Below are 13,166 nucleotides of genomic sequence, written 5' to 3'. Positions count from 1 at the left end.
TGCTATGTTTTTAAGTTTTGCTCCAGGAAAACTTGAAGTTATGACCCAATCATCAACATCATGTTTTATGATAGTCACCATTCCAAATAGTATCCTTCTTTTCACTCAGTGTTACTTACCTAATTTTCGTTACTAACTTACCTGATTCTGTGCTCTTTTTTGCTGTTTCTTATTTTGCTGCTTAATTTTCTTATTATCCCTATGTTCATTCAAATGCTGCTTGATTTTCTGTAATTCCCATTTAGTCACTCTAATAATCTTTACCTTGCTATTTTGGAGCTTAATTCATTTTCAATAACATCCTCAATATCTTCAGTATCCTCCTTAGCAGGGCAAGCCTTTTTATTTTTGACTTCACTGCTCTTCTTAGTGTCATGTTTCTTGTCATTTTTGGCACCATTTTAAACTATATTTAATACTGCAATATCTTAAAAAATGTTATAAGACCAAAAGTACACTAATATACCATAAAATACTGCTTTTCTAAGGGAAAAACAGATAAAAATCACTTTTACAAGAACACTAAATTCACCAACCAGTTACAATGTAACCTTGAACCAGCTATGCTAAGCTCAAGGTACACCTTTGAATTAGCAATCTAATAAATTAAATATTATTTTGGTGGTCTGATATTTTCATTTTCTGGCCTAGTTGGTTGAGTGGGTAGTCTATAGGCTTTCCAACTAATTAGCTGGCAGTAGGATCAAATCCACTGTGGGCATGGATGTTTTGTGAATGTGTTTAGACAGTAGATAAATTTTGTTGTCCAGTTGTGGTTTGGAATTAAGGCCAAAGCAAATAAGGCCAGGGTGTTATATAGTTGCCTGTGTATTTTTGTTCATTTTGCTTGTTGTGTGGGATAAAGCCAGTTTCCAGGAGGAAAATCCATGCCACTTCCATATGAGGCTGGATAATTCCCCTTCGTATTAATAACATCTTTATAATTTATTCTAGCATTAATCCACCATCTTACCTACACAGGCCTGAAGTCATTGAAAAAGTTCCATGTTTGGTCTCTAGAACTGGGATTTATTTAGCCTACATACAGTGCTAAGCCTAATGTGCTGTAGGCTAACAGCATTTCATGGATGTAATTCGCATTAAAGAAAAAAAAATTAACAAGATGTAATTATTAACTTGAAATTAATTAGGTCACTGTTTGATATGTTTCTCCAACAGTTTCTTTAACAACATTGTAGTTTTCTCAAATGTGAGGATGCTTATTTTTTTTACTTGAGAATATTCTGCAGTATAATTCTGATATCAAATGTGCGCAAAGTCACTGCTACTAACAAGTTCCTGGGATATTTTAACCCAGCAGGTGATTTTTATTGCTCAATGAGAAACATCACTATGCTTATTAGTTTGAAGTATTAAAAAAAATCTGCTGCAGAGCAGATTTTCCGAAGTAGAAGTTGAATTATTTTTTTATTTCGTATGATGGTACAACGGCCGTGAACACCTTTTACAGGAGGTATTGCACTGTCTCAGTTTCCCCCTATTTTATCCGGTCTCAGGAGTGGCATAGCTGATGAATCAGGCCTATGGCTGGGAGGGATTGTTTCTTAAGTATTCCTTGACTGTAATCAGTGTGTGTGTGTGTGTGTGTGTGTGTGTGTTCATGGGGCTGGTTTGCCTTATTCTGGGGTATGAAAAACCTGAGTTTCTGGGTGAACAAATCCCCTACTTCTGTATGAGACCAGCTAACTCGCCTTTCATTGAAAGAAATCAGATAAAGGTTCCTTACATCTTGGACAGGAATTGAATCCAGGTCTTTCTAACCAAAGGGCTTTGTCTATGCCGATTGAGCTACGGAGGTTTATTATTATTTTTTGTTAATATTTCATTAGCTGCAAAATGGAAGCATTCAGAGGTTGACATGAGAATAAGTGCATTTATGTAACTGAGTTTTAATAGAAGTAAGAACCATTGTTTGTAACATTTCATTATTTTGTTTTAGAGGATTATAATTTTAATATTGTTCCTTTGCATGTTTTGAAATTGTATTAATTTAATTTTTTGCTAAATAAATAGGTGATATCAGCATAGATGATGCACCAGCAAAGAAACTAAGTCAGTCCTTATGTGAATTAAACTTTATTTTTGATAGTATCCATCAAAAAAAGGAAGATGCTACTTCATACACCTTAAATGACTCAAGTAATAAACTTTCACATCTTTTAGATAACTCTGAAGAGTTATTGTCAGATATATCTTTACCCACTATGTCTTTAGAAAATTCACTGGATGACTTTGATGGGGAGGAGATTATTGAGGATAAAGATGGTTTATCTAAAGCTTTGTATGATGTTGTTAATCAGTACTGTGCCTTAAATTTACATCAGAACTCATGTGAGAATAATGGAAACGGTAAGCAACAAGAAGAGAAACTCTCCGATAGATTAAGTACAGAAAAAAATAGTGTTTTTACTTGCAAGTCGCAGAATTATCCTGATCCTGGTGGATATGAAGGTTCTGGTATGTACAGTTTGACTACGGAATTAAGATCAGGTTAGAAATTCTGTTCTTTTGTACTCATAAACTTTATATGATATTTCAATTAAAACAAAATTAGTTCGGTTATAGTGGATATTGATCTATTTTTACAAGCCTCTGATTATTATGCTGAGTTTTTAGTTAGTTGAGCATGTCTGTATTTGATATACAGTTGATTCCGCCTAAATGGGACACATTGAGACTAATCCATTTTGGCCCAATTAAGCGGCTGCCCCAATTAAACGAACTAATAATAAATTCTAAAATAAAATATGTAATACGCAGGTAAATCAATAGGTAAAAAAAATAATAATTAGGTACCTATTTTAATGGTTTATTAAACCAAAATACAGAAAATATTTGTACTATAAATTGTGCAGAAAAAATAATGCATACATGATAACTTTTACAATTTCAAATTTTAATTCTGCAAAAATGCATAAAGTGTAGTCTGTCTTTTGCTTTTGAAATTTTGCAGTTCTACAAAATCAGCACAGATATTCAGTGTGGATGTAGGGCTTCCTTCATTACCTCCCTGCATAAAATAACGCTATAACCAGACTATAAATTTTTCGGCCTCACAATTAGTTACAAGCACAGGTTGGTCATCATCATTGCATTCTTCGTCAAATTTTTGATGTTTGGATTTAATGACTTCAACAATTGAATCTTCGAAGTTTTCATTTTCATCGTAACATGGTAAATTGTCATCTATTGTTGAAAATTCTACATTATTCATGATAGGAGCTTGCAGTATGTCTTCATTTTCATCACTACTCAAAATTTCAATAACCTCCAAAGGTTTTAAACTGCAAACAGCAAAGCAGTTTTGTATTGTGCTGCTTTTTATAGCTTGCCAACTGTCAGAGACAAACTGTATTGCTTGCAAAATGGAAATTTTTGCACTGATCTCTCTGGCTGTTGATGAACTTGTTAATAGGTTTTCATCAATGGATTCCAGTATGTAATTAATTTTCCTCGATAAACCGTCTTTAAATTTTTTATTATCCCCATGTCCATTGGTTGCACTAAGGATGTTGTATTAGGAGGAAGAAATTCCAGCCTTATATTTTTTAGATTATCTAAATGAGGGTGTGCAGCACAATTATCGAAGTAACAAAATTTTCCTCTGCTTACATTGTAATTCTACGTCCCAACTTGTAAGCCAATTCCGAAAAATTTCAGAAGTCATCCACGCATTACTATTGACATGTTACTCTACTGGTCAACTCTCTATTCTTAACCCCTTAAAGCATCGAGGTTAGCATTTTTTCCTACGATTAATAGTTTTCGTTTGTCCGTACCCAACATATTTGCACAGCATAACACAGTAATGCGGTCCATTGCCCTTTTATACCCTGACAGTGCAATGTGCTTATAACACGGAGTTGTCTGGTGTAGCATGATAATAGAGGCCGGTTTCATCAGTGTTGTAAATATCATCTGAACAGAAATTCTCTAAAAAAAAAAGTAAGGATTTTAGTATTTTGCCATTGTTCAGCACTTACATTGTCGGCACTGCCCTTTTCGCCGTGTGCTTTTTTAAATTTGATATTGTCTCGCTTTCCATCGGGACCACCAACCAGCAGTTGCTTTAAAATCGTTGTGGTCCAGCTTTTTAGCTATCTCCTCTGACTTTGCCTTCAACACTGGGCCGCTGATATTCACGCCTCGCCTGCTAACTATAGAAAACCATTGATCTAATGCTTCTTCGACTTCTGGATCTTTTCCATCACGCTTTCTTTTGGATGTTCCCAGAATTTCTTTCTGTAATGTCCACTTGATTTTCTTGTTGTAGGAGACACGCTATGGTAGAATTTGGTACACCAGTTATATCAGCAGCACGTCTACGATAGCTGGCTTTTAATTTTATCCAGCAAAGCAATTTTACTTGAAAGTGTAAAATCATTTCTTGGCATCTTGGCAAAGATTTAAAAATTTTAAATAAAATTGACACAATAAATCTATCGCTAGGTATAGTAAGGGTAGATTCTTAAGCAGACGCACGATGAAAGATAACTGATTCGCATCATGCTAGTGTTGCCAAATATTAGTGTACGTAGTGTTGCCATATTTTCGAAAAATCCATAAAATATATCAAAAATTGCTAAATTCCTTTTCAACTACTGTCCCAATTAAGTGTTTAAATTATGTATTAATATGTTGGTTTGGTTTCCGTTCTTTAATATTTGGCCCAAAAAAGCGGCTGCCCCAATTAACCGGTGGCCCAAGTAAATGGAATCGACTGCATATTTTACTTGTCAAATAAAGTACCTATATCCTTTTGTGTGTTGTATATATTGTATAAAACAGACTAAAATTTTGTCATTGAGGGAGTAATAAAATAGCTAATGCCTGTATAGATCTGAGTTGTTTGTTGATATTAAAATTGTTCTCGAGCTGGAGCTAAATGCTATAGAAGCTGCATTCAGTCATAAACATGATTCTAGACCTTTTTCCTTTGCAACTATGTATGTATCATTACCAGTAAAGCCCATAGCATTTATAGATTAAACACAGCAATATGAATTCTATTTAACCAATTCTCTAGTCAGAGGGTTGTACCAACCTTGTCTACAAATGTTAATTCAAGTATCTGATAATTTCGCACACCTTACAAATCAAAGCTAACTGAAAGGCAAATAGCTTTCTAGGCCAAAATATGGTTTATTTTTGACTTAGAAATTAATATAGTTCCATTAATCATTTGCATTTACTTTGGAAATGCCCTTTCTTCTAAGTAAAGAATTAAGAACTGAATTAAAACAAATTTTGGATCCTAACCTGTGCATGCAGAGTAAAATAGATACAAAAGTGAGGAAACAAACCATTTCCTTTTATACACACACACACACACACACTGGGGGGGGGGGGGACTCTGCTCCCTCCTTAAGATGCAAGTGCTGCACAGGCATCCATATTTGTCTCTTATTAGTGCTTTTGATAAAGGTTTCGTTAGACAGTTGCTTTGAATTGGTTGTTTCTTTTTAGAGATCAGACAGAAACCTTAAGAGATCAAAACTTCCCATTCAGTACCAAAGCAATCCTATGTCAGATTAGGTGGTATTGATTATTCATTCTAGTGCTTCACAGTATTAACACCACAAACAGATGAAGTTGGGATTGGCAGACCATACTCTCGATATGTTGCTAGAGGTGTGCGAGACTATTTTTGGAATTTGCATCAACTATGAAGCATTCCCCAAACTTCAACAAATATGGTTGCATTAATTTGTCAACGATCTGGGAGTCGTTCTGAGAACTGGGAGTCCAACTGCTCCATATTAACTTTATAGAGGGTGGCATGCTAGGACATTAGTTTAGTTCCTTGTGCTTGTTGCCACAGTTATAATTTGTGCTCTGAAGATTCTGGGTAGAAAACCAGTAAAATATTAGTAAGTTTCAATAAATTAAATTTTTCTATCTGTTGGCATTGTCAGAGTCTATAGTATTTTTCATAACAGAACTCTTGGTTGGTACATAAGAGTAATTATCAAAGAAAAAGCCATATAGCTTCATTTTAGATGGGAGATGAATTTCATCGCTCAGTGTTAGACCATTGCTTCCATTATTGGAGACCTGACTTGAAAAAAAATTCCATGTCTGGTCTCTAGTTTACAATGTGACAATAAGTGAAACAATTCAGATTATAACAGTTAAAAGAGAAGTCCTCTTAGGGTCAATGGTGAGTTTTATCTCCAAGTTTTGAAGCGATTGATAGCGAGAATTTGTCGCGTACAGCATAATGCAGCTGGTCACTTTTGCACGATAATGCACCATCTCATCGTTCGAACATTGTGAGACAGTTTTTGAGCAAAAACCAAGTTTGTGTGTTGGATCACTCGCCGTATTCACCTGATTTAGCATCATGTGACTTCTTTCTCTTCCCCCGACTTCATTTGCCGATGAAAGGAAAGCAATACGGCACCGTTGAAAACGGCAGTAACTACGACCCTCAACAGTATCCCAAAAACAGATATAAAAAACTCATTTAATGAATGAATTGACTGTGACGAATGCTGTACGAAACCGAGGGAGAGTATATTGATTGAAATAAATGATTTGAATAATTATAATTGGCATGTTTTATTTTCTATCAGAAGTTCGTTTTCTTTTTGGACAGAGGGTATATACATGAGTGGCCTGAAAAGTTCTCAGCCTTATAATGAAAAAACGAATTTATAATTTAAAAATTATTTTTATTTTTCAACATAATCTCTTTTAAGACTCGTACATCTATTCCAGCAATGCTCCAGTGTTATTATACTGTCCCTGTAGTCGTTCTCATTAAGATCTGCAAAATACCCCTCTATAGCAATCACCTCTTGATTCAGAGAAAAATGCTGACCAGTGAGGAAGAGTTTTAGTTTTGGGAACAGAAGTCAGAGGGAGCCAAATCTGGGGAATAGGATGGATCTTCCAACAATTCATAGTGCGGATCCCTTAATTTTCCCATTGCCAAAAACACCTTTGTGGGCAGGTGCATTGTCCTGATTAAAGACTATTTTTTTTCTTCTGCAAACCTTGTCTTTCCTCACGAATTTTTTTCATCTAGTCTGGTTAAAAGATCGGAATAATATTTCCCAGTTATTGTTTTACCCTTTTCAAGATAATAAGGAAAATGCCTTTAACATCCCGAAACACCGATTGCATGACCTTTCCTGCTGATGGAACTGACTTTGTCTTCTTTGGCACTGAACAACCAGTTTCTGTCTACTGTTTTGACTGCTGTTTGGATTCTGGTGTGTTATGGTGAATCCAAGTGTCATCCATAGTAATAAATTGATGCACAAAATCAGTTTTATTCTTGTTGAAATGCTCCAAGCACTGTTCTGAGATTTTCATGCAAGTGCATTATGTACTGTGAGTAAGCATGGCACCGATGTTGTGCAAAACTTTTTCATATGCAATTCTTCATGCAAAATATATCCTACACATTCTTTTGTGGTGTTACACTTTTTGGACGTCCTTCATGTGGATCATCTTCAAGGCTGGTACGACTACGTTTAAACTCAGGAGCCCAGTTCTTAATTGTTGAAAATGAAGGAGAAGAGTGCCCGTAAACGTTTATGAATTTCAAATGAATTTCTTTTGGCGTTAAACTTTCTTTTACAAAGAATTCTATAACTGCACGATACTCAATTTTATCCGTTTCAAGGGATACAGACAACACTTTTGCTTCAGACAGCTGTATAAAACAAACTACTTGATAGAATGACTTGCTATTTCACATGGATGCTTATGATAGATGTACCAACTTTGAAAAAAAAAAAATCTTGCTGATAGTGTTACCACCTATGGTCAAGACCAAGAACTTTTCAGACCACCCTCGTACCTACTCAAAAAACACTGCAAGAATGCTTAAAATTTGCACGTTTTTCATCGAGGGAAGCAGGAAAAACTTATTTCCTTCCTATTCTACATCTTGAAAAAGATGAGACTCTTAATATACCTTAATATACTTTGAATTGTTAGCTAAAACTATCACACGATTTTGTATATTATTACTTATTTTATAATTATTCAACTTTACAGCTGAAGAAACATCTACTCCCAGAGAGCCAGCAGTAGATGTTCTGATTCAGCTATGATGTACTAAAAAGAGAAAAATGAAGCCACTTTGTATATAGTCAACTATTAACAAAATGAAATAATTTTGTAAAAATTGGAGTTGTTATTTTGTAATTTTTGTAATTATTTTTGTTATAACTCAAACTGCAAAATAAAAAATGAAGGAAATTTGGTTTTCTTAGTTGTGATCACAAATCTTAGCTGAAACTCTTGTGAAAAGAATTTATTCAGCTAAAGTATTCCACTAAGACTTAATAGTTTCTGAATAAATTCTTTTCATAAGAGTTTATTGAGCTTAGCATTAACAAATCCAGACTGACACTTTCTTATGCTGAAAATCTGTAACCAATGAGATTCCACTGTTCAATGTAATGACTGTTTACCTTATTCTGTTTGATTTTTTTTTGCTTGTACTAATACAGTTTAAAATTTTTTTATTTTTATGCAGAGGCTGTTTGGTAGATAATATTTTGTTGTGTTTAATATATATAGTACATATTTGTTTCACATGGAAAATGGAAATTGTTAAGTTGGTAGCAGTGTAAATGCAATAATACACGTGTAATGCCACGTTTTTCAGATGACAATTCTAATGCCAGTTTCTTGCTCATAAAATCATTTGGAATAGTGAAATTGACTGAATGAATGTTGAGTAGTTTGTTATGCGAAATATATGTGGCATGTAAATGAGGTGAAAAATAGTAGTGTTATGGAAAGTGGTAATGGAATTCATTTTGCACTTGGCAAATCATGGAATGCAAGATGGCCAATTTGAGTTTGACCTATTTTTGAATTGCAGTTTTATAATGCTAGTTTTGATTTAGGAGAGCTCCCCCCAAACCCTCTACAGATGAACAACTCAAATTTTGGGCTACTTTCATCTGCATATGTAGTCACCAGAATATTTAGATTGCTTATTTTATGGATAATTGAGTAATCGTGTTTTTAATTAAGTGCAAATATATGCTGAAAATTTTATCTTTTGTGTGACCTCATAGCAGTTTTTATTTTTACAGTATCTTAAAATTTGTGCTTCAGTTCTGTAATCTACTCCCAATGTCAGCCTAGTTGGTAGCCTCAGTAGGATTCAAATCCACAACTTATTTAGAGGTCTGAAATGGAATTAAAGAAAAAGTTCCATGTTTAGTCTCTAGAGCAAGGTTTTCTGATTATGCAATAAAAATATCAAAAAAAATAAAAATAAAAATGTTATCCCATCCAATGTGCTATAAGTTTGCAACATTTCGTGAGTGGGAGTTACATATAAACATATTTTATTTTGAGGTAAGACATTTCCTGTTCTGTCATATAACTGAAAAATATCTACACTATCTATCAAAATCCTTCACCTTCTGTTTCTATCATATTCTCTTTTCTACTAATCATCCGAACTTGGTAACTTACAAATCTCCAGTCTGTTCTCATAGGTCCATTATCATTATACTTTTGGTCACTCACTGCCAGATTCTCTCCACTATTTCCTTCTCCTTGAGAAATCAAGGTAACAGTAATCTGTGCTGTAATTTAGGTATGGTCTGGAATATTCCAGTGTTCACCATCCTTGGAGCTGTCTAGACTGTGTTGTTACCAGTCTAGGCAGCCAGGCACAGGAAAGTACCAAGGGTGAACCAAGAATATAATTTTTCAAGTATAACTTTGTAACCAAGAAAAAAAAACTTTCTACAACTATTTCTGATCCAGAGCAATTTAATATGAGCAATACACCTTTTTTACTACTTGCATATTGGAAAATGACTTCTGTCCACCTTGATTCAACCTTGGTATCTATCTTCCTTGGCCTGGCTCCAACTGATAAAATTTCAGAGGACAAAACTGATCTGGGCAGTAACTTCTCATAATGCATAGCAATATATTTGAAAGGAAGTGCTTTGAATTAGGGGATGAAGGCAAGTGATTGCAATTCCACTCCATCTATATACAAATAGCTTGGTCATGAAGATATTTCACATGCAAGTTTTGTTTGCTTTCACTGGTATTAAAGGATTAAACAAGAATGATTTCTTTTGTAACCAAGTGAATAAACTTTTTCTACAACTATCACTGATTCAGACTGATTTATATGGTATTACACCTTTTTTGCTATTTGTACATGAAAACTATATAGGACTTCTGTATTAATTCAACCTTGTTATTTTCCTGGGTCTAGCTTCCACTGATGAGACATCAATAGAGGTCAAAACCGGTCTGGCTATTGACCCTTCCCACAATGCAATAGCAATATGACATCCTTCATGCTGTTTTGTCTGCTTTCTTGCAATATCATCCCCAGGTCTTATCACAATAACTTGCAATCTCTTCAACCCAAAGTGACCTTATACTTTGCCATAATGAACTAGTCACTATTATTCTTTATTTAAACTGCCAATTTATTTAGATCATTCAGCAAAATCTTCCTACATCACTATTATAAACTATTTCCCTGCCTAATTCAGCATCATGGGCAAATAACCAAGAAGATGATCAGGCCGTATAAAAAAGTAAACTAGAAAAGTTACAGCTAGTGAGAAAAGCAAAATAAGATTATGAAATCTCACAATTTTATTGTTTTGTGTAGAAAGTTTTCCTGTTTAGTTATAAAGTAAATTACACTAGAGAAGAAATTTATATTGTTTTAACACCAATGCTTTGGTAAACAAAACAATAGACATAACTTCTCTTGTTAATCTCTTACTGTGTGGCAAATCAAGGAAAAATGACTATGGAATAATAACCTGAGTGAATGTGGGAGGTAGTGCACAATAACTATTTTTAAAACATTGACACGTTCATAAGAACTCAAGTAGACCCTTCAGCTATCTGGATGCTGAAGAGTCTACTTGAGTAGGAAACTAAAACATTTCATTAATAAATCTATTGCAAGAGCATTATTTTGACACAGGATTGGATCAGGTGCTCCATGCAAAAAAAAATACCAATGCTTGCTCAACTTGAACAAAAAAAGAAAGCAAGAATTCCATCATACAAAGGTAGAGCTTAGGACAGAAGTAATCAATTATAGACCAATCAGTATCTCTGAAATGGCTACTGTGCACAATGACAACTGCTTGAACAATATGTTCACATTTTATAAGTGATCACAGAGTTGGATAAGGGGAAATAAACCACAGTACTTCTGGATTTTGTTTAGGTATTTGTTACACAAACTCAAAAGGAATGGGTAGTGTGCAAGCAGGCTTGTGACATGGATAAGTGAATGACTAAGAGGTATCAAAAGAAAATGGATGGAAGGTGCTTAGCCTAAGAGATGAGTTACCAAAAGTACCATAGGGCCAGTGTTTAAACTACTATGTTAATGATACGGAAGTTATTCTAGATGGAAACAATTATTTGCTGATGATGTAGTTGGAAAGGTGATGAGGGACATTTCTTATACACAATCCTTGTAAGCTGATCTAAATGAATTGGTTTTAGGGGCAGTTGACACTGGATGCCAAGTGCAAGGTTATGTGTTTTGGGCTAGAACATAAGCAGAGATGATTGTAGACAAAGTTTACGGGTAACATTGCTAAGTTGGTTAATCATTATCTTGGTAACTGCAATGTAAAAAATAACTTATACGAATAAGACATTATTCTATTAAAATGTTCAGAGATATTGTGAGTGAATGCTTTTAAGGATATAATATAATATGATGGGTATTTAGGCATTGTGTGACAAAAGGTTTTCTCTTTGGAGGAGCCTATGTAATAATCCCACTCATTCATCCCTATTATCATTAACGTATAAGCTGAACAGTAGGAGCAACCCAACTACAGAATCCTGTAGTACATCTCTGGTCACATGCCTTCTTGATTTTACTCTGCCATCAATTGTTCTTTGATATTATCCATCAGCCTTGTTATCCATGCCATCTTCATGTCCATACCCCATTTACTTGAGATTGCCACAATCCTGTCCAATGCCTTTTCAAAGACTTGCAATAACACATGTAACGAATATACAAGTCTTTTTACTGCATGCACTTGAACTATATACTTTTCCTTCTGTCTCTCCTATCACACCTGGGGAAAGATTAAAAAATTTAGTCTTTCACCTTTGTTTTTGCTTCAAATAACTTCTGTATCTTCTCACATTCTATACTTGTCTCCTTTTAAATCAGTCATTTGTGGCAGGATCAACTCCTCCACATTCCCTCTTTACACCAAAAAACAAGATTGCCATGAGTTGATTGCCCACCCTTGATGTAATATAATGACTAAATGTAGTCTGCACTGTTCTATCACTTTACAGTGATCTTGCTCACACTTCATCCCATGAAAGACTGCACCAATTCTTTCATCTTGCATTATCTTTTGTCATTTTTCTTTTGACTCACATGCTCATTATTCAAATTTTGTTCATCCTCACTCACTCTTGCATTTCTTACTCTTTCTCTCCCCCCCCCTCCCCTAAAGAATTATGGTATTAGCATACACAGAAAAAGTGTGTAAAGTAAGAATCAGGTCACTGAATGTGGATACGATGAATGAGAATAGCAGGGAGATAGCAGACATGATGAGAAGGAAGCTGAAGATCTTGTGCCTGTAGGAGACAAGGTGGAAGGGCAATAAAGCAGAGGAGCTGGCTGAAGGATATAAACTTTTACAGCGGAGTGAATGAGAATGGAAGAAACGGAGTTGGAATCATCGACAAGGAGCTGAAGGGTGGAGTCTGTAAGGTGTGCCGGAAGAACGATTGGATTATGAGTGTTAAGCTAGTGGAGGAAGCGTAGCTGCAGTAGTGTGTGGCTATGCTCCACAAGTAGGCATTCTGGAGAGAACTTGACCAGGTAGTAATGGGAATCCCTGATGGTGAGACAGTGATCGTTGGAGCAGACCTGAATGGGTATGTAGGAAGATGAAGTGGTGAAGAAAGGGTGCATGGGGGGATTGGAATAGTGGTGAAAGAAATGAAGGTAAAAGAATCGAGCATGCTGTGGCCTTCGACCTGGTTATAGCTAACACGTGGTTTAAGAAGAGAGTTGGACACCTGATAACCTATAAGAGTGGGGATAGAATGAGTCAGATTGACTATATTATGTGCTGTAGGAAACATCTGAAGGAGGTGAAAAACAGTAAAGCGATTAACGGAGAAAGTGT

At 35.0% G+C, this 13,166-nt stretch overlaps 1 protein-coding gene across 4 annotated transcripts in view; it reads left to right on the top strand.

Moving 5' to 3' along the window:
• dgt6 (dim gamma-tubulin 6) overlaps positions 1–8,514 on the top strand; it is a 248,962-nt gene extending 240,448 nt beyond the window's left edge. For all 4 annotated transcript variants that reach the window (XM_090406343.1, XM_090406342.1, XM_090406341.1 and 1 more), the window contains exons 18-19: positions 2,035–2,511; positions 8,032–8,514. In XM_090406343.1, the coding sequence (XP_090262469.1) occupies positions 2,035–2,511; positions 8,032–8,087 (533 nt within the window). In that variant the 3' untranslated portion in view covers positions 8,088–8,514. The remainder of the gene's footprint in view (positions 1–2,034; positions 2,512–8,031) is intronic.
• The last annotated feature ends 4,652 nt before the right edge of the window (positions 8,515–13,166 follow it).

This window comes from Typopeltis vanoorti, chromosome 16, assembly GCF_054136105.1.
Source record: "Typopeltis vanoorti isolate ZY-2024b chromosome 16, IOZ_Tvanoo_1.0, whole genome shotgun sequence".
In the NCBI taxonomy this organism is placed as follows: domain Eukaryota; kingdom Metazoa; phylum Arthropoda; class Arachnida; order Uropygi; family Thelyphonidae; genus Typopeltis; species Typopeltis vanoorti.
The sequence above is the reverse complement of the archived record's forward strand: the minus strand, read 5'-3'. Positions and strand labels throughout refer to the sequence as shown.